Source organism: Lates calcarifer, linkage group LG8 (assembly GCF_001640805.2).
Source record: "Lates calcarifer isolate ASB-BC8 linkage group LG8, TLL_Latcal_v3, whole genome shotgun sequence".
NCBI lineage: Eukaryota > Metazoa > Chordata > Actinopteri > Centropomidae > Lates > Lates calcarifer.
The window spans coordinates 5,806,219-5,828,634 of NC_066840.1; the positions used below are offsets into that span (position 1 = coordinate 5,806,219).

Below are 22,416 nucleotides of genomic sequence, written 5' to 3' on the forward strand. Positions count from 1 at the left end.
GTTCATAATTTGTTCAAATGTCAAAATACAGTTACAGAGTCTCTAGAGCTCAAACTAATGTCTTCAAAGTATGTACTTAGGCCTTAGCAATGGTTAAAAACCCATTTATAAATACAGCTGAAATGATTTTGGTTAATCAATCAAACGAAAATCTATGGCCAGCAATTTTGATAATCCATTAATCATTTAAATCATTTATAGCAAATGTGTCAAATGTTTTGTGGTTTCAGCAATTCGATGATTTGTTGCTTTTCTCAGTTTTATCAGTGATTATTTCTGGAGCTTAGACTATTGGTCAAAAGGAGACATTTGAAGTTGTCACTGTGGACCTTTGTTTCCTCAATTTCTGGAAACTGAAGACTTCATTTGTTAATTGAAAAAAATAATAATGAAAATAATTGTTAGCAGCCTGTATTCAAAATGATATGAAAAGCAGACAAGCAAACAAATCTTTCATATAATTACCTGGTATGTTTTTTTATGCTGAGAAGGAACCAAAATAACAGATTAATTCTCTGTGAATCTGTTTATCAGCTAATTAATGACTAATAGTTTCAACACTGAGCTGAATTATTGAGCCAATGACAACAAATCACTTTGTTTTACAGCTAATGCTAGATACTTACATCTGTCCAGTTAAGATTGGTTGATATATTTGAATCCAAATCAGGATAATATGGTGGTGAGTTAAGGAGTTTTTTATGTGACGTTTGGTGATTGAAACCAAAACAACAAACTGAAGACATTAAGGCTGCAACAATAAACAGTGCAGATGGGAAATACTTGAGATTGTGCTCATGTATATCCAATGGAAACATAAAAGGAACAATTGAGTGCCCTTCATAGCAATAGACAGTTTACAATGGCCCCAGGGGAAGATGACACACCAGGGGAGAGGAGACACAAGTGTTTTGATTAGTAATACTAATTATCTTCAGACCATTAGCAAAGAAGAGAGAGCATTAAGTTAAATGGCCTGCCCCAAATTCTCTTTGTTTCAGCAACATAAATAGTTAGACGACGAATCAGATCTTCATCTCTTTCTTATTCTCTCTCAGACTCCCCCCTTATTTCTCTCCCTTTGAGGGGAGTAAAATGACTCGAGATCGTGTTCATTACAATGAAATCAGACAACACTAAATTGTTCTCCTATTAAATCAGCCCTTTGTCAGATGAGACATCTTCAATACACAGGATAAAATGACAACTCTGTTCACACACTCAGGTCTCTGCAGACCAATGAATGGACTCCAGCTTTGCTGTCACACTAAAATGATAATTATAGTATATATTGTCACTGTGGATGCATCCTGACAAAACACAAACACGCCATATGCAGATTGGCCAGTTTAACAGGCTGAGGATAAATCAACATTTAGTGTGCACGGACGCTGGGGAAATATTTATCCTGGAGGACAAACGATGTGTGTGACAAAGCAGCCATATTGGGAGAAGTAAATAAGGCAGATTAACCGTTCTGGTGTCCTGGTGATGTTGTGTTCCCAGATATGTTCTAGTAGGACAGATGGAGGCAGTGAGACATGCAACCCTCATTGTTATCATCACAGACTGGGCAAAGCTGCATTAGAATTAATCAAATGAAAATAAACTCAGCGTGAGGAGCGCTTGATTACTTATCGTGCAAGGACCTAAAATGAGAATTAACAGGGTCTCAGCTTGAGGCTGGACCACTGAGGACAATCAGCTTCTTTCAACTTTTGGCCTCTGAAAGCAAAAAGAAAAATATTTGCTTTCCTTTTCTTTTTTTCTTTTTTCTTTTTTGCTTTTAGGTTTCTGTTTTTTCTATAATATTATCATTCAGGTCTGCAATGCCTTTTCCCTCTAGCTCAGCATCATCACTCTCCAGTACAGGTGTTTTTAAACCCCTCTGCCACTGCTCGCTTTAACTCCCCGATCATACTCTGTCACCAAAATGGTATGTTCTTCCTCCTTTTTTTTTTTCGCCGTCAGACAACACAGTCTGATATTGATGTCAGTCTGTTGGTGAGGTCTGGCCAGTCGAATGAAAGGTCAGAAAACAGACTCTATATTCCTTTTCAGTAGCAACCAAAGCCACCCACATGTAATACTGTGCGCTGCATTATCAATCCTGATGAAAAGACACGAGGCGATCCTTCATCTAACCTGACAGAGAAATGTCATTTCTTTCACTTAGACCTTGCCTGTGGTTGAAGCCGCTTGTGTTTGTTGTCTCTGCGAAATAATGAGGTGCGCTGGCTGTCCCCTGTAAAGCAGCATGATCCTTGAGGGATTATCAAAATGGAAAGAGCTGAAAATAATCCAGTGGTATTTACTTTTTAAGCATTTATGATGTGGAACTTTGATTGGCTCGGATTGATTAGCTGTTTTAGACTGACTGAGGGAATGTGATAAAAACATCATGCCGTTTGTAAGTGAATATCATATATTTCCCATAAGAAATAATGTGCACGCAATCTTTCAAGCTCTAACAGCATTTACCTCCTGGCAAAGATCAGACTGAGACACTGAGAAACAGATCAGTGGAGCAGTCTCTGGGGAAAACTCAGTCTTCATCTCACTCTCAATAATAATAACACATGCATGCTTATAGACTTGAATGTGCAGAGATACCACCTTTTTTCTTGGTCCTTTTTTTCATTCCTTCTTTTGTCTGTACATTTATATATCTGTGAGTTTATATTTATTTATATATACAATGTATATATTATCACACTGTGTTTCTCTGCTTATTTACACTGCATAATCAATGTGAGGAGCGTCAGAGACATTGCAATTACAATCATTATTACCATAAAAACAATCTCTGTGTATATTCACACAACAGAGGGACCCATCTAATTGAATCTATTTCCTTTGCTTATGATGGATTCACCTTCTGTCATGGTGGATGTTGTCTGATTTCCATGCTGTGGAAATATGGTTTTTATTTTCGGGCTTATCTCAGCTGCCTCTGCCTCATCTGCTCTTAGTACCCTCAACATCTCTCTTTCCCTCTCTCTCTCTCTCTCTCTCTCTCTCTCTCTCTCTCCCCCTCTCTCTGACTGTCTCACTAACATTACCACCACCAGCAGAGAAATGATGGTAATTGGCCATTTTGGACTTGGACAGCTACTAACATGAAAGCGAAAGTGGCTTCATTTTGGAGTGCTGGGCTCTAACCTCTTCAACAGTTTTCCCCTTAATAACCACAATACCTCTTTTCCCTCACATACCCTGTAATATCAATGAGCATGCATAAATAAATAAATGTTCACCCAGGTAAAATGGGGAAAAAAAACAAAAAACAAAAAACAAAAACCAAAACACATACAGGACACATAAATACACATGAACGCTACCTCTACTGATTTTACCTCTTGTTGAGCTGAGACAGACGTATGTCTCCCATATACAGATTAAAAAGCCTCTTATCTTGCCTCTTAGAGCCTTTAAGCAAGGACGATGTGCTTCAATGCATAATAAATGAGAAAGTTCCACTTGACTTGTAGCTTTTAATTTAAACCAAGCCATTACCTAACTTGTATCAATTAGGCATCCTGAGATTGTATGGAATTGGCTGGCAAAAGTGTGAGATCATGCTTTTTTTTTTTTTTTGGACTAAGCCTGTGTAAAGCAAATGAAATCATCTCACAGTGTCACAGTGGAAAATCATGAAATTGAATGGAGTGATTCCGTTATTCTGCAGAACATCCCAAGGCTTGGTACCTTGTAACGGAGATACAATCGATGCCTGTAGCTTTAATCACATCTACCTTTAAAGCTAGCCACATCTCCAAGGTCTAATTCTTTACTTTCACACCAAATTACTTTTCAGCCCAAGGCACATTTTCTCAAAAAATGTATCTGTGGTCATAGCTTTAGCAGTATGACCATGATCCATTGATTGACACACGGCTAAAGGCTGAATCCCAGTGGAGAGGAATCCTGGTAGCGCACTTGGCCGCCTCTTCCTATGGAATTACTGCACATGTAACTACACCTTCATTGTGAAGAGATAAGCCTGAAGCCTTAGGGTACTGCTGTCATTAACACTGGGCCTAAATTCAGGTGCAGACCATTGCAGAGCACAATCACACCCCTTTATCAGGCTTGGTAGGAGTTTCTCATTGAACCTATCTAATAGTAACGAATTATTCAATAACAGCAAACTAAACCTCAGAACTCTAGAGTTAATTAAAATCCTCATAGCAAATTTGGTCAATTGCAGTTCATCATTTTAGATCAATTCCTCCCATTTCATTCTATCAGTTTGATTCCCCTGAAACCTGGATTTGCCTGTGTGGTATTACTTCTGAAATAGACAATATTCTCAAATGTACGCTATATCTGATTTTTAATAATAAAGGATTGTCTTGTAATCCACAGTTCCACTTGCAAGACTTGCAGTTGCAGCCACTGAAAGAGCCAGAGTGCCATCATGTGGCAGAGGTCCTTAACTGCAGATTGGTGTGTAAAATACACTACAAGGAAGGAAGTTTCACATAGACTGAAAGTATTTACAGGTGGAGTGAGCACATGCTTCACTGAGAGGCAGCTTTGTGTGCAAAAATTACCCTGTGCATTTTGCACCTACATATTCATCAAATGTAACAACAACAGCCATTCACACCCTGTTGGAAAATAAATAAAGAGAACAGTTTTAGTTGGCTCCACTAGGTGTCTCTCTTTACTCAAGTTGAGTTCTGCTTTTGGATATTTGGCAAATTGAACAGCCTCTACATGCAGCTTCATAACTCCATCAGAGAGAAATAAGGGTGGTCGTACGTGTTTGAAGGAAGGAAGGTTGCTCAGATGGTGGGGAGGAGTGCACAAGTATATGTATAATCTAATGCCTGTCCATTTCCCATATGGCTGTACATATGCACATAAGAGCTGCGTGTGCTTCTTGCACATAGGAAAGATTGCATCATTCGCATCACACTGGTTGACCCATACAGCCTTATCTATTAATTCTGACTTAATTCTTTCTGTGGCTGGCACAGTATTGTATCTATGCTGGTCTCTAGTATGCTCAAAAACATGTAACTAATGTAGTGCCTGGACTGCTGCTGTACCCTGTTAGCAGAGTTGAATCATTTTAATGGTTTAGAATGTCCTGCACTCAAGTGGGTTCTTTCATTCAGAGTAATCAAAGGTGCAATTTTATTTTCTGCAATTCTGTTGCTGTTTAAAAAACACATGGTGATAGAAATTACATGCATAGGCACACATACGTAACATTTTATTGCGGCTAACACTGAGGTTTTCTTTTTATTATTATTAAAAAACATAAGTAGTCTGGAGGAAGAGTTTTTTTTTAATCTCTGGATTGTTAGTGAATGAATAATTTGGTTAGCACAAGCACAATGTAAACTTCCAAAATGACAGCCCCACTCCCTCTTCTGCTCCCTCTCTTGGTGATAAGACAGAGGATGTGCAGCAAAGGAATGGAAAAAGAGCTGCACACTCGCCATGCATATTTCTCAGCCTCTAACTAGGACATGGTAAAGGAGCTGTAGAGAGGACAGAGAGATAGAGAGAGAGGGGGATAGAGGGAGGGATTATATCCAGTTAGAATTGATAGGCCTAATAATGTGGCAATTGCGCCATCTCTATCAAACATGAGGCTGCCTAAGCCTCTATTTTCACAGCCTAACCCACACAGAGGACACTGACCAGAGACAATGATGTGGTCAGAGGTCAACATTCATCAAGGAGATAAAACAGACAACTCTAAAAGAACCTCCGCAATGACAAATCAGTACGAGGAATGCCAGTTTACTATCAATCACGCTACTAATTGTGTACTATCTCACCTAAGATCTCAATCCTTTTTCTTCGCTCAGCAACACTAACACATTGTGTTGAGAAGACTGGGGATGATTTGCAAAGTTTTATCTCCCTTTGTTCCTCTCAGTTATATATCCCTCCTCTGCTGACTACGATCCCACCCTTTATCATCCTGTCCCTTGGGTTTTCCCCAATCAGAAACTTTGCTCTCCAAAGAAGTTGGAGGCACCCAGATGAGCGGAAATGGTGTTTCATGGGCCCGAGGCTGCTTCTCTCTCACTGCTGCTGACCCACAAAACACAGCCAAGTCCGGCTCAGCCCAAGGCCTGCATAGCAAGATACAGAGCCAGACAAACAATCACACAGACACAGAAATGGGATAAACATCTGCGTGATCACACTTTAGACAGCAATGTTTGCTCATAGGAAGGCTAAAAACACTTCTGTGTTAAAACCATCTTTTAAATAGGTTTGACAATGGCAAGTCATATCACAACAACTACAAAACAAGAACCCATAGATACTAATCATTTTGTCAAAGTAAGAACATTTTAGGTATTATAAAGATGGTCTTTCCGGAGTGTTTGCTTCTGATTTGAATTCCTAAAAAATCTGCTGTTTCCTCCCTTGCTTTAAAACAGGAAGTAGAACTGTGGTTGTCTTCCGCTCGTCTTGTTTATTGGAACCCGCCTTCCTGTTTTCAGATTCATCCCGATAAAGTCCCCAGCTGAAAGTCCCCAGCTGAAAGCTCCCGACACACACACACACATGAACACACATGAACACACACTCCCTCCGTCCTGTCCCTCTCATTCTCTCTTTCTTCCTCTTTGCTGTCTCTCAGATGGCTGCTACATGTGTGTGTTCTCTGTGCAACAAAACCTTCCCATCACCAGCAACATTCAGACCTTTCCACACGTTAGCATTCCAGCTGTCCATGTGTGGGCCATGTGAGCTGGTACATATGTATGTATGTGTGTGTCCTTGTGTGTGTTTTTTGCATGTGAGTCTGTGACACTAGCCCAAGCTGATTGATTATCCCAAACTGATTGCAGTTAAGATCAAAGTGACTGTGACCTGGCAGGATGAGCTCAGATGTGTGTGTGTGTGTGTGTGTGTGTGTGTGTGTGTGTGTGTGTGTGTGTGTTTCAGGGATAGTGCCATGTGCAGCCAGGCCAGGGAAGTATGCAGGTCAGTGCTGAGGGAATGTCAGGAATGTCAGTGTAATTCAAACTCTCTTCTACCACTGCAGGCAACTACTACCTGGGCATATTTAATACCAAAAGTGGGCAAAAATGTTCTATGTGTGTGGCAGTGAGCCAGATCACATTAACTTGCCAGTGTATAAGGAGCTATAGCAATATACATGCTCATGACGACATCAGCATCTCCCTCTATGGACATGGACATGAAACAGCATCACACAGCTACACAGTGTTTCAGCCTCGCTGTTCCCAAACACCTGCACCGAAAACAAAATTTGACTGTAACCCCAGCTGTTCTCACACGAGTTACACCTCCCGAATCCAGTTCCCAGGCTTTAGTAAGCCTTTCATTTGATATCACAACATATCTGCACCCCCTAGCTCCCTCCCTCCCTCTCTCCCTCCCTGTCTGGCCGGCTTTTTCACGGCAGCCTGTTTTCACTCAGCAGGCTTTGACAAAGACTGGTGAAATAATTACAGCTGGGCCTAAACTCAGTGAGTGTTTGTCTCCAGTAATCTCCACCGAACCCCACCGGTGGGGACCGTGTCATAGGAAGAGGAGGAAGAGGTCGATTGTTCTGAGAACGAGAAGCCAATGACATCATTTCAAAGAGCTCTGTTCGGAGTGCTCAACACTCACAGTAAATAGCCAACAAAGTGAGCTCGCTGTAATGTACACGGCTTGCCAAACGTCAACAAAAAAAAACATATCATTTCAGACACAGGCCCAGCTGGTTGTGAGTCTGTAAATCTCTGATCTGTCTCTCTCCATTCATCACTCTCTTTCTCTTTTCACTGTCACTCATACAAAGTGCTGTTTGGATTAATTTATTTTCCAAAGATAAGAGGTGAGTTTCATGTCTGAATAAACCAGATCTGAGAGTGAAACATTTGGCCTGTCTGGGCCAGGATGTCTTTTGTGTGACGGGGGAGAGGACGGCAGGAAGACTGCTTGGGGTCCTGAGGAAGTGAGTGAGTAAGGGGAGGGAGGGAAGAAGTGAGGGAATGGAAGCGAAGGAGAGTAACAAACAGCGAGTCAATGCAAAACTATGAGGAAAAATGACTGCACAGATAAGAAATGGCAAAACACAAAGAAGAGAAACTGACAAATATAGGTTAATGTATGGACATAAATAAGAAACAAGCCTATTAGGTCTCTGTATGAAGCCATGTATTAAAGATGCTCCATATGAGGAGAGGTCATCTGAAGATGAGGTTGCTGTAATTCACAGTGACAGTTGCATATGAGTTAAGGGGGAAGTGTAGCATGTAAATCACCATGTTGCTACTACTACTACACCCTCAAGTACTTAAAGCCGCTCCACAGAGAGGGCCAGGGAGAGGAGAGCGGCTCGGCAGGCAAGCAAGGGAAACATGGACACATAGAGATATTTACATACAGTCAGACAGACTTCCTGGCATTGTCAGCCTGAGAGCGTTGATGTCAGATCCACTCCTTCCTGTGCAGAAGGGAGAACGCCATGAGATGACAATGGGCCCAAAACAGGACAAAGAGGAAATGTTTAAATTTAGGCCCCTTCTTCCACCATCTCCTCTTTCACGGCTATGGAGCTCTGTGCGCTGTTTAGTTTTTTGTGAATTCCTTCAGTTTCCCCCCTCTGAGCTCCCTCTCCCCATTGTGTCATTTCAATAGAAGGATTTTCACATTCAACACAAATCCCAAAGGAGGATCAGCTAGTGAGACCAGAGTTCAGTCAATCAATTGTTTTCACTGATGTACCTTTAGAAAATGTAAGTGCCTCCTTATAAATCCATCCAGCAAACAGGATAGAAAAAACTCTAAATATACATAAAAATATATATCATAATGGCTATGGAAAATAGGTAGAGTTTTAATTAAATAAAGACTAAATTAGTCTAAAAAGCACAGGAAATAAACTTAATATAATGTAAGATATAGGTAATAAATAAAGCCAAACTTAGCTCTAAACTTTGTATTTATCAAAAGACACACTCTGAATTATGTAGTGTTTATGTACATAGAGTGCGTGCCTCTGAGAATGTAAATAGCGTATATCTTTGAGTGTATGTTAGTGTCTGTTGTGTGTGTGTGTGTGTGTGTGTGTGTGTGTGTGTTGCTCTGTCTGCGTGAGAGCTTTATCACAAATCAGAGTGTCGGCGTCTGTCGGAGCTTACAGGGCAAGAGTTCACCGGTCTGTCGCTAACTCGGGGAGTTTCTCTTAGTTTGATGATAGCTGACGGAGTTTAGAGGTGAAAACCAAACACATGTGAGCTACAAAGGAGTCGCCGTCCGCAACATAACTTCAGTCCTCACTCATGGATATAAGTTAAGCCCGTAAAGTACACTGGTTAAGTTCAGCGAAAAAGTGTTAAAGGCGGCGTTTTTATTGACTTTGAGGACGGCAACGGCGATGTCCTTTTAAACGGAGGAAGTTTCCCGGGGGTAAGTTAAGAGCTTTAACTGCCAGATTTAAGTGGTAAGGGAAGTTTAAAGTTTATTTTTCGCGGGCAGAACTTGATACGCAACTTTCTGAAGTTGCTGAATTTCAAAGTGTAACATTTACGGACAGTTAGTCGGCTTACATTGTCGTCTTGAAGAAGCTTAAAATAATGTCAAACTGATTAAAAAGAAACTGTTTCACGAATGAATTTCGATGAAACCGACTTCTGCAACCTGCTGCAACGTCAACGTCAATTTAACTGACGCCGTTAAAAAAAGAAAACATAGTACGTTTTAGATGCCCAACCCAAGTTAAAGTTTCTCATTGAATTGTCAGTATTAGATGGAAATAAAGTTACGTGTTTTGACAGTGTATATTGTATAAGATAAACAACACAAATAGCATGTTTATGTGTATTTTAATAATGTATACCTATAATGCCTGTAATACTACCAAGCAGGCTTTATGACAGATTAAAAAAAAATCACATTAATGTTATCAGAATAACTAGAGCAGCTAATAGTCAAGTATTGTTAAAGATACATGACATTTTACATTTACATGCTAAAATAGAGTTAATATGTGTGATTGGAGACTATCCTTTAATCCCCTATTAAATACATTTTGGAATGACTGAGTGTTGTCTTTTAATATTATTCTTAAACAGCTTATCAGTAAAAAGCATATAAATCAAATTGTGACATTCTACGAAAAGGCCATCTTAATTGAAACACATCCTCAGTGATGATCTCATGTACCAACAAAGATGTGTGCTGGAGGCCCCAATTACACAAGATGCTTCTATACATTAAAGGGATTATGAAATGGTGTTAATTAACATGTAAGTAGTATAGCACTTTGCCCAGCATCTTCTTCCTCAGAGGGAGCTTATCTGAGCTATGATGATGTCACAGCCAGAGCAGGCCTGAAATAACCAGACATCTCTGTAGTGAGTGTTTCCATGACAACACGGCCTCCTGGTTTAAATGGTGGACGGGGACTGTGTCTCAAATAATTACTTTGAATAATGTGGACCAAATATGGGGAGAGGGGGGCGTTGGGTGTTTGTGACTGTTGACTCATGGTACAAAAGCCCTGTCTGAGAGTCACAAAATGAGACTTCTAATGCTCTCACTGTGTTTGAGTGTTTAAGTAACACTACATATCTATTATTCTTGAACATTTGACCTCCTGTGTTGCTAAAGCAAGGTGGACCATCCACTCAGAATATTTAATATAATATATTTTGCCTTCATGACACACATTTAGAGGTATTCTGAGCAAGTTCAGACAGAATGAACGTTATATAAAATCACATGGCAGTCACTCTGATGTCAAACTCCTGAATAAAAATGTGGTTTTGTTCCTCCAGGTGTTTGAGAGAGAGAGAGGCCCAAGACATGATGTCCATTGGAGCTGATAGCTGACACTGTAGAATGAGAGAGGATGGAACAGACAGACAACCCTGCCCCTGAGAGCAACAACCCTAATGGGTTTGTCAACCGAGTGTTTAATGTTTCTCTGGATGTGGAGAATGAGACCAGCAGTGTTTATATTCAGGAGACTGGGCCAGGGCCTGCAGAGGGGCAGGGGGAGACCCAGGCTGCCTCTTCTCAGTCCCCTGTCAAGGATAGACAGGAGGTCAACCGGAGGCCCCGTGCAACAGGGGGCATTTGGAAGATCTTGAACCGAAAGAGAGCTATGTCTGAGCTGGAGCGGAGACCCCACTCCATGATCCTGCCAGGGGAGGCTTCCATCCCTAAACTCTCGTTTGCTGACAAAGTTCGATCCTTCAAGAAGCTTAAATCCCCCTCTGTGTTTAGAGGGAAGACAGGAAAATTGTCCACTGCAAAACTCAGCAGCTCATTGGCCGACGAGGACTCTTTCTGCCACGACATTGGCACTCCACAGCAGTCCAGCAGGGGCACACTTCGACACCGTGGCAAGAGGCACTCGTATGCTGGCCATACTGCAGAATTTGACTGCTCGTTTGAAGATATTGACCTCTCAGCTCCTATAGACGCCCATCAGCCCACTGTAACAGGGGAGGCTGTGACTCAGAATGGTGTTAAACCATCTGAAAGAGTTTCCTACACTAAAAGAGGCCACAACAGTTCAACAAACTGTAACAAAACAGCTTCAGGCAATGAAGAGCCCAGCATTAAAAGTAGCCCGAGCACCCACCAAGGGAGAGGAAGGAGGCATAAGGATGTGTGGAGTTACCTGAGGAGGATTTCTCTTTTGGGGAAGGCCAATCCTGTTTATTCAGAGAGGAGCTTTGACTCTGAGCTTCACTCTCTGGACAAAACCATTGACTCAGACTATGGATCTGTCGATTTTGAGAGTGTCAGAGACTTTCAACCACCGCCCCCGAAACACTCTGATGCCAAAGGGCACTTTGGTGGGTTGTTCAAGTTTTTCAACAGTGTAGCAGAGACAGCCAGAAAATGGCGGACAACTTCACGCTCCTTCTCTCCTCCAGAGGGAGAGAAGACTCCAATGAGCTCCCCGCGAGCCCCACAGCGCACAGTGGACAACGTTCACAGTGTGTCCCTGATATTTCACAGTGAAGGACTTCCAGTATCCCAGCCTACCCCATCGTCACCAGTGAACACTAAATCCTTACACTCTGGTAGTTTTAACAGTGAGGCTCAAGCGCCTGCGACAGGTAGCCAATCCCCTACGGTGGTCCTAAAAGCCTTTAGGGCATGCCCAGGATTTCAAGCTGTCAATGGCCTTCAGGGTTCTGAGGGTACAGACAAACATATAGACAGAGAGACAAACCACAGGTCCATAGCCACAGTAGAGAATCATATCCCCCATTCAGGTCCAAACACAGAGAGTAAAAAAGAAGCAGAGGTTAAGAGGGATCCATCACACTGTCTCTGTCAAGAGGAAAAGGTAGAAGGACAGACAGGAAATGAGCAGGATTCCATGGATGCTCCACCTGACTCCCAGCAGATACAGGAAGTGAATGTCCAATCACAACAAGATGATAAAGAGAGCACAACCAATAGTGTACCAGCATCAGATTCCACAGAGGAAATATTTAAGGTACGTAAAAAAAAAAAATGAATTAATTACCAGCCACTGAATATTAATAAATGCATTTGGTAAAGAAGCCAGTCATTATTTCTAAACTACTGTTGTGTTTCTTGTGAGAAAATAGCATTTTCATGTATAATTTGACTCACATTTATGCTGTAACCACATTCCATTGCAGGCTTTTTCCACATCATTAACAGCACCACAGGCATGCATCATGTAATTACTGCATAACTGCTCAAAATATCATTTATGTAACTGTTGAAACCATTGTCATTCTTTTGCTTTTTAAAATCATCAACAGCAGGCTAGAATGTAAATGGTACCATACTTGTTAGTCATTTCCTCATGATACAAGTCCTAGGTGTGGTTCATTAACTGCCAGGGAGAAACAAAAACATTCAAGACACCAGCCAGTGACAACATGAATTGGGCACCTACTCTACAGTTGTCCTTTTGCCCCATCTGTTGGAGAGAAGAGGAAATAATCAGTATATACAATGGTGGACAACATCATACTAGGGGAGTTTGTCCTTTCCTGCTTAGGCAGCCTTGTGCACCATGCAAGGAAACCCTATTTCCCATAGAGCTGGCTGTGTGTGATAGTGGTAGCCCTAGAGCCCTGTGACGTCTGCGCTTCATGACAGCACCCTTCCCTTCTCACTCCAGTGGAGGCATTAGTCATCTTCCTTCTAGTCACACCAACGAGTCAGGACATGTTAGCCCTAACTTCTAATGACAAAATGAGATATGACATCTCCATACTCAGCACACTTTCATAGGGGTTTATTATGCAAGGGCTGTGTGAATCTGTGTTTTGGGAAGGGTGCTAATGTGCAGTTCTGCAATAATTTAAGAGAAGTGAAGGCACCAGGAAAATCCTCCTCCATTATCACCAGCTGTTTACAAATTAAATCCACCAGCCTGTTGTATTTATGTTCTTTGAAATTTAACTGCCATTAAGGGGCAGTCTTGGCACTCACATGATGCATTGCAATTAAGAACATTAGCTCATGGCCAGTAGAATCTTTTGAAAAGAAAAACGAGCCATATTATGTTTAATCTAGAGACATTCCTCCCAATTCCCTACACAAGAAATGCATTGTTGCACCTTTATCTGGGCCAAACCGCTGAGTATCTTTGCCAATCACAGCTGTGTGAGCAGATTGCCAGCCAGACAGGCTGCAGTTTAAGACAGCCGGGCCCAGCCATGCCCCACTCTAACACAGAGAAGACCTCTGTACATCACAAGCCGCTGCGCCCTCGCCCTCGCCCAGCCTCAGCTGTCCTGGACCTGTGGAGGCCCAACCCAGACCGAGATCTCTACAGCCATTATAGTGAGGTTGGCTCACTGTGTCGACGGAGACGCAGGCCTGCTCCCACCATGCAACATTCTCCGGGGCAGAGACGGGTGGCTGCTCGCTCCAGGCCTTGCTCTGTCATAGAGACCAGTGTTACTAGGGAGACACAGTCCACGGAGCTGCACCACAGAGTAAGATGCCAGATAACAAACACGGGCATTCATGCATATGTTCACTGAGAGTAAACATACAAATATTGACATATAAATGACAAATAAGCAGTCCCCTAAATGTCCAAATACACATTTATACTGAGTAAATGTATGTATATGCAGTAAATATATTCATGTATCACATCCTGATGTTGAAAAAAATGTTAGGAGGGCAGAGTCTTACTAGTAGTCTACACCAATTCACTGATAAATATAACCCAAGACTGTAATGAATCAAACACACACTACGGACTTTGAAGGGCAGCCCGGTACTAACCCAGTATTTATACACTGCTCACTGTTAGCTGCAACAATGCATGCATGCTCTGCCCCATTTATAGAGGCCTGTATTTCTGGATACTGCTTTTCCCTCAGCTCACCTCCCCCTCTCCCTCTCTTTTTCTTTTCGTCTCTCTCTCACCGTTTCTTTCCTTTTCTTTCTTTGTGGCTTCTCTTTCTCTCTCCCTTCACTCTCAGTCTTTTTCTGTGGCCAATTTTCTGCCTCATCGCTCCCATAAGCTCTACCTCTCATTGCCCTAACTCAGAGTCAGTTCATTTTAACCTGAGAGACCGCCTGGTTGGCATGATGTATAGTCTCTCATGGTTTGCTGCAGGGCATGCACACCGACCAGTGCACCAGAATAGACTTGCTGGATGTGAAATACTTTAATTCACTGCAAAAAAAAGGGGGACAAGGCAGCAAGAAAGATTTTTTTTTTTTTTAACGTGAAGGGCAGGGAAGTGCGTGCATTCAACTGTGTGTGTGTGAGTGCGTGCATCGAAAGTACCTCTGTATAGAATATAGGAGATGTCCTAACTACTCAGTACCCTCCAGGCCTTGTCTCGCCCCCCGGGTGTGTCACCGTTAGAGCCCCCACTCAGGGCATCTCTTCAGCGGTGCCGCTCCCTTCCGCTCCCCCCAAACACCCTCACTGCCTTGGCGCTGCTCCTGCCTCAATCAGGTACCTTTGCATATTTTTTTTATTTTACATCAATATGCAGTCTTATGATTGACATGTTTTTTTTGTAATTGATTACCTGTCTGTATGTCTGTCCAGCCGTAGACATGGGTCAGTCGTCATCGTCGGTGCGTCTGCGGTCTGGAGGCTCTGGGAGCTGCAGGAGGAGGAGGTTGCTGAGACCTGGTTCAGAACCACTGCAGGTCAACATAGTGAGTTGCACCTCACCCTCATAAACACACATACACATGAACACAGATTGACCTAGTCACTGTTTTTATTCTTGTTTCCGTCAGGATTTCAAGGCCTTTATAATACTGTAAAATACAGTAACCACTGTATATATGATATTAAGTGTCTATATATACTCATACACACCATACACGTACATATTGTACATGTCACATTCAGTTTGTTTACCTGACAGAAATATGAGTAGGTGTGAGGTAACAGGGTGATAACCTCTCACTGATGGTAATCTGGAGATGACGGAGCACTGGTCAGTGTTTCATCAGATAATGAAGGAGCTGATCCGTGAAGATGGTGGCCATGTGGATTAATGTCATCCAGTATTCTTAGGTCATTACTCATCCTGAATTGGACACCTAACATTTCACATGTTTTTTGTTTTTTTTAATCTGACGACAGCAAATGGGAACAACGTTAAATCCTTTCTACATACCTGGTGTGCTGGAATCCATGAGAAGTGTAACGTGTCTTTGTCAGTTGTGTAAAATTAGCTTCAGAGTATGTCGGAGTAATACTACTCAGGAAGTGAAACCAGGCATTTCAGAATTGGTGCTTTGATGTGCAAGTGGCCTCGGGGGGATTCTAGTGGAAGGAGATGCAGAGTTTTTCTGAAACATCCTGACGGGGTAGTGAACATTTCTGGGGCTGTGTCCAACAGCTATTCCTACAGAACTGCATTGCACAGGGCTTAACACTATTTACATTATTATTTGATCATACTAAATTGAATCTCTACCGAGTACTGCATGCTTTAAGTTTTATCCTCTGCCACTTTTTTCTTTGATTCATTAAAGAGCATCATGGTGATCTTTCATAGCATGTTTCGTTCAGAATTATGAGTACACACTCATTAGCATCTACTAATAGACTGGGATTTTCCCACTAAAACGTTGAAGAATTAAATGTCATTTAACAATAAATATGCATAGTGCTATAAAGATATGGATGTGAATAGAGCTCATATTTCTATATTAGGCTGAAATTCAAACTATTTACAAGGAGTCAGTGAGGATTTACCACAAGATTTGAAATACAATAAGCAGTCCATTTTCATGACAGAGGTCCTATCTACTCAACTCAATTGAATTATGAGCTCTCAGTCCTGGCACATCTTTGCATCGAAACTTAGTAAACTGTGTCTCTTTGAAGAGGTGATACTACTGCATTTAGGCTTTGATTATAACTTTTTCTTGCTGGTCTAAATAGTGTTTGTGAGCCACTGCACGTTGTTGCCATGACAGTCGCTGGCTCCTGTTCATCTTCTTGCTTCTATCTTTAGGCAGCCTTTTTAAGTGTGAGCTAAATAGAGAAAGTGTGTGGGTGAGAGAGAGAAAAAGGGGTGGGAGAGAAGCAGAGAGGGGAAGAGAGATGCTCCCTTTGTATGTGCACTTTTGTGTCATGGCCCTCCCCTGGGGTAGGGAACGTGGACACATAACATTGGAAATGACTTGAGTGTGTGTGTGTTTGAATGGCGAGGGAAGTTCATTTGTTGCAGGCTCAAATGGTGGGATTTATGACTGTATCTTGAGCATGTAGGTTGCATATTGATGTATGTACATACTGTATTCGCACAAATGACATAACAGGGTAACGCAGCTGTAGTGCAGTCACATGGATGGATGATGCTTCACCATGAAATCTGTGTGTTGCCATCGTATTTCTGGTAAGTCATGCATTGTTTATTCTGTGTGGTTCTCATGTCAGTGTTGGATCTGCTGTTTGTGACGGAGTGCAGTGTATGTTACAGTCTTCCTGTTAGGATGACTACTGGAGCCTAGAGGCCGCAGGCAGAGAGAAAGCATTCTCACTGCAGTGGATTAACTGCTAATGCTGACGCCTCTCTTCTCCCTTTCATTTAAATGGATTTCTCCCCCAGTCACTGCCCTCTCTTTTCTTCTCTTCTCTTCTCTTCTCTTCTCTTCTCTTCTCTTCTCTTCTCTTCCCATCTCTTCTCTTTCCCTCCAACAAACACAGCAATAGCAGTCTTTGTTAATTCCTATGCAGATGAGAGGACAGTTTCCTGTGTGTTACTAATGCTGTGCCCGAAGCTCTGCTGTCAACTTGTCAGAAAGGGGGACTGTCTTATTAAAGGCTTCATGCAGCTTAAGAGTTTCAACAGAAATTTTATATGATTAAGTTTGGGCCAACCTGGGTCTGTCTGGTTATAATCATATTATGCAATGCTATCTATTTATTATGAACGCATGAGTCAGCAGGCAGTGGCTAGTTGGCCAAATAGTAGGGCACTGATGAAAAAGGACACTCTTTTATATACATGTGGGAGCTCCAGTACTTATATGTTAATTTAACCACATAGGTTCTTTTTGTATCTGCATCTTAGGCCTCAGCCCCCATGATACACCCTCTTCATAACACTCTGACACACACACACACACACACACTTCACATGCTCTTCTGGTGTATCCAGAATTCATCTGTCAGGGTGTGTGAATCATTGCATTAACGACTTCAGTATTTAGTGAGGAATGAATAGCACTGGCTAGTGATATCTCTGTCAAACACACTGTGAATGTGTAGCATTTGTCTCACCCGGGTCTTTATTTTAGAGCCCTGTGAGACAAACCAGAATAACTGCATGAATGTACAGTTTGCACTCTAAGCCACAATCCTTCATCAGCGTTCATGCAACGTCATTCCCCTGCCAAGGTACAGGAACACATCTGCTGTGACTTACTGCAGCCGCCAGCTAATGCTGTTTTGTAGGATGCGGTGGCCTCTGATAAATAGTAGCACCACTGACTGAATCTGAGCAGGTGGTTGTGTCAGAGCCTCCCTAGGCTGTCTCTTTCAAAGAACGTGTTTCTGCCTGTTAGGTGTGTGCATGTGCACTGTTGTTGGTGGTGTATGCATAGGCGTGCGACTCTGTGCTTATGTGGTGAGTGTTTTTGTGTGTGAGAGAGACAGAGAGGCTCAGGGCCTTTTCTCTTATATAACTATTGAGAGGGTTTCCTTTGCTCCCTGCAAAAGCCATCTCTACTTTTATTTCAGATGGCTGCATGTTCCCGGGAACTGGAGGAACAGTGCTGTGTGTTAATTCTATGACTCACTGGTGTATCCTGTTTTACAATATACTCTGTATTTTGTCAGATCATGCATGTCTGTGCCTGCACAGATATGTTTTTGTGCCTTCTTGGAGTACTTTCTGTTTTATAATACCTCATCATGGCCAGTATTTCTTCACTGAAACTATGTTATGTTGTAGCCACAGAGGGACAGTGGAGCTATATTCGTGAATGGTTTCAGTAATGTCACAACATGCAGTGATTTCTGTTATGAGACTATTTAAGGCCCAAGGCACTGCAGCACTTGTTATCCAGCATCAGTTGTATCATTTGTGATAGTTTTCCCAGGCCACTAAGGTGATTTTACCCACAGTCATCAGCTTCCACTGTTTATATAATACACTATTTTCATATCTATTTGACAGGTTTACTATTAGGCATAAAGATTTTTTTCTGATCTAAAGTCACCATAAGAATGTCACCTTGTGGTAGGTAATATAATGATCCCTTGTAATATGACAGCACATTCCTAAAGCAGAAACCCCACAGGCTCAAATGTGTTGCAGTTTTCTTTCACAGTCTGACTGTGGAATTTCTATGTATTAATTCCACTGATAACTGTCACTGTAGCCATTCACCCTCTTTTCATGACTTCAACTTTTCACCCGACAAACATAATAGCCTAGAAATGTATATTCCCTTATCTCATTACAATCTGATCACACATTACCTATCTAAAGAACATTACATTGTAGAGAGGAAGTTGTGTGGCCCAGGAATTTTACCAGCAATTATTCATGTATTTACAAGCTGTTAGGACAAGTTTGTGATTTGGATACACACAAAGAAACTCCAGAATTCAACTGGGAAGGCTGAAATTTTCTTGACACTTACTTTACATTTTGGAGACTACATCAGCTCTGTCTTGCGCTACCCCAAGGGCTAAGCCTTCCACATAGGATATCTAGTAACCTAATTGGCAGTTTGCCATAACATTTTAAGTAGGGTAATTTAATAACCTAAGTTGCGACAGTTCATAAAATATAAATCTCTAAAGCATAATTTGGTCATTGCTCTGCACTAAAAGATTCATGGTGAGATCTCATACTAGTTGAAAAAAAGTTCTACAAACGTAGCCACCAGTGACTTTGGGGGCTGAAAACAAAAGAACTAGGCTGGCAGGTATTTACACTCATCCATGGTGCCAATACGTTATTCAGACCTGATTAGGGGTTGTCATCTTGCTGCTTTGCCAACATACAGGCTGGTTTCTACTGACTGTTGTCTTGGGGATCATGTGTGTTTTGCATTAATTGTCTGTGTCTTTAAAACTGAGCCAACTCAATCAGCAAGTTGGAAATTTCCCACAAATAAAGTGTAGATTCATCATTTTCAGTGTCAACCAAGACTCACCATGTACCACCTGCAACTATCTTCCTTAGTGTGTTTTTCTATTTTACATTTAGATACTAAGCATAGTTATATGTCATAGTTATTGTCATGCAGTACAAGCGTAAAAGCAATCTTTGTCCAGACAGTGATTTATCAAATGCATAATGAGTTATGAACATATTTTTTCTGAGCATTTTACATTTGTAAGATTCAAGACAACTGCTGTGATTTAAATATATGTTAATTGAGTATTTTCCCTGTGAGTAAAACACATAGCTCCAGCCCTGGTCACTTTGTCCCTGACCTAAAAAAAATGAGACAGAAGCCAACTGCCTATACAGTGTTCTGCTAGTTAGAATGTATCCTGCAGGCCTCTGTGAAAGATGGGCCGGATTTTTCTGGCAGCTGCCACTTCTTGTGTACATTATTTAGCTTAACTTTGTGCCTCTGACCTCCCTGGCTCCCTGCTACACCACATGCGGCGTCAGAGAAAACCCTCCATCGCATACACGTATTATGCAACCCCCTCGCTCCTTGTGCTTCTTCCTCATTCCCCCTCTCCATCCACCTTCCCTTTCTTCCTGACCTCAGAGCTCGTCATCCCTCCCTCCATCACTTCTATCTCTGTTTTCTCCTTTCCTCAGATCAAGCTTTCTCTCCCCTGCCGTTTTTTCTTCGCTTTCTCACCCCCCCCGTTCACTCCATCCTCCCATCCGTTCCTCCCTCTAGGCATGTGAAAACACCTGCTTCCTGCGGCCTGTTGTGTGTGTGTGAGTGTTTGTGTATATGAATATAAGAGTATGCAACTTTCTATGTGCATCCATGCCTGTGTGCAGTCATATATTTTAGATGACAAGCTTGTTAGTGAATGTTTTACAGGCCAGCAGTATATCAGGTGGAGTCCATGAAGTCTTTGATGGGAGGAATTGACCTATCAACAAGAAGCAAGGTGCTGAGAAACACAGAATGCCAAACAAGACTGCACCCAAATATCGTTTCACTGCAGAATTTTGCATTTCAATCCACTGCTCTGCTTTTGAACTCTTATGGCATGGAAGCTGTGAGAATGTAAAATCATTTTAGCTCAGAGGGCAGGTGGAGTGCTAGATTTTTGTACCCACACCCCCTTTACAGTGATTTGCACTTTTATAACATAAAGGGGGCATGACAATGACAGTTGATTAGAGTGGGTGAGTGCAGTCTCTCAGCTAATGTGACTAACCTTAGCAAGAGTGTTACAATAAAATCTAAATATATATATATATATATATATATGGCAAAGAGGCATAGGACAAATATCCAACAAACACTGCATGCAAATGTAGCAGCAAGACATCTCAGGAAGGATGGGAAGGCAGTACTGCTCTTACCTCCCAGTGTTTTGGGTCGCAGGTGGCTGACAGTACTCTGATGAATGGTGACACTAGCGAGCACGCACAGTACACTTGCAACCAGCACCGTAGAAGTTAAAGTAAAGCAGTGCTTTACTGAGGCAACCAACCAAATCCTACATAGGTCATTTGGTTTTATCCTTAAACCCACAGCTGGGCTCTCAAATGACCAATCTGCGGGCTTTGTTAAAGTACACACTGGCACTGATGCTGAACAGAAACATAAATAAATAACAGACTGTATTTTCAACAGTGTTCCTTAATGCTTCCTTTTTGTTACAGTTTGTGAAAAGCTACAGTGCTGTCTGTGGGGAGCTTGTTACAGTGTCTTTTAGCAGAGGCACTGTTTTCTCTCTATGGGAAGTTTTACAGAAATGTCAAACTTACCACACCTTCACTGAAGAGTTTAGAGCTTTAGGGATTCCAGTTTGAAAATGTTAAGAATTATCAGTAATGTAATGCATCTTCTACTCTTCAGATAAATCAAATAGGTGCCTAATGGACATGTAAAGGAGTCAACATGCATACAAAGGAGCACGCTGGTCATAAATATAGATGGTTTAAAAAAAAGGTGAAAATGCTGAAATCAATTAATAGTGATGAATAGGTCATCAAGATGAAATGCATTGTAGCACAGGTATAACCATAACATAATACGACATAATTCCATGAAATGATGGCAATTTTGAGTATGAAGTCTTCAAAGTTCATCACTTTAGGAAATAAGCTCATTGACTCTTTTACCAACTGCTAGATGAGAAGAACCACTGATACCTCCTTCATGTTTGTTGGAAAAATATGAAGCTACACCCAGTTAGCTTAGCTTAGCACAAAGACTGGAAATAGGATGAAACAGCTATCCTGGCTCTTTCCAACGATAACAAAATCCACCTTTAAAGCTCATGATGTACCTCCTTCATCGTGGTCAAGCACAGTGACTTGACCCTGAGTCTTAGTGTCACCACAAGGTCGCTAGGCAACCATCATAGACTTCAAGAAGTTATAGCCAAGAAATAGTCAATACCCAAATAAACACCCAGTGTGTTGATTTCACAGTTTGGCTTTTGCACAGATTAAACAAATCAGATATTACAGTCTGCAAGACAGCATATTCTTCATATCATATTTCCTGAAATGTTGCACTGTTCCTTTAGTTTTTACGTTAACCCTGGGAATTGTTAAGCTAAGTATGCAGTGTCAGCAAACTTTGAGTGTTACCCCCAGTGGTTCCAGTATTATTTGGATTTTTAATAGAGGTTCAGGGTGTGATGTTGAGTTGGAGTTCTCTCTATTGTGTGCTTTCAGCCTTGAATGCCACAGTTAACCTACTTTCCCCCAGCAAATAAAATACAATTATCAAAGTAGCATAGTAATGGCCAAGTTTCCATCACAGCAGTGTGGAAAACAGGTGAGATGTATATTAAATTAGCTTCATATTTTATGT

At 41.6% G+C, this 22,416-nt stretch overlaps 1 protein-coding gene across 5 annotated transcripts in view; it reads left to right on the plus strand.

The window, feature by feature from the left end:
* Nucleotides 1–9,105: 9,105 nt before the first annotated feature.
* The window catches only part of LOC108882765 (rho guanine nucleotide exchange factor 9), a 41,323-nt gene continuing 28,012 nt past the window's right edge, over nt 9,106–22,416 (plus strand). For 4 of the 5 annotated variants that reach the window (XM_018675443.2, XM_018675444.2, XM_018675446.2 and 1 more), the window contains exons 1-5: nt 9,106–9,402; nt 10,773–12,454; nt 13,599–13,937; nt 14,794–14,920; nt 15,017–15,129. In XM_018675443.2, the coding sequence (XP_018530959.1) occupies nt 10,847–12,454; nt 13,599–13,937; nt 14,794–14,920; nt 15,017–15,129 (2,187 nt within the window). In that variant the 5' untranslated portion in view covers nt 9,106–9,402; nt 10,773–10,846. The remainder of the gene's footprint in view (nt 9,403–10,772; nt 12,455–13,598; nt 13,938–14,793; nt 14,921–15,016; nt 15,130–22,416) is intronic. The other variant, XM_018675447.2, reaches the window with a different exon arrangement.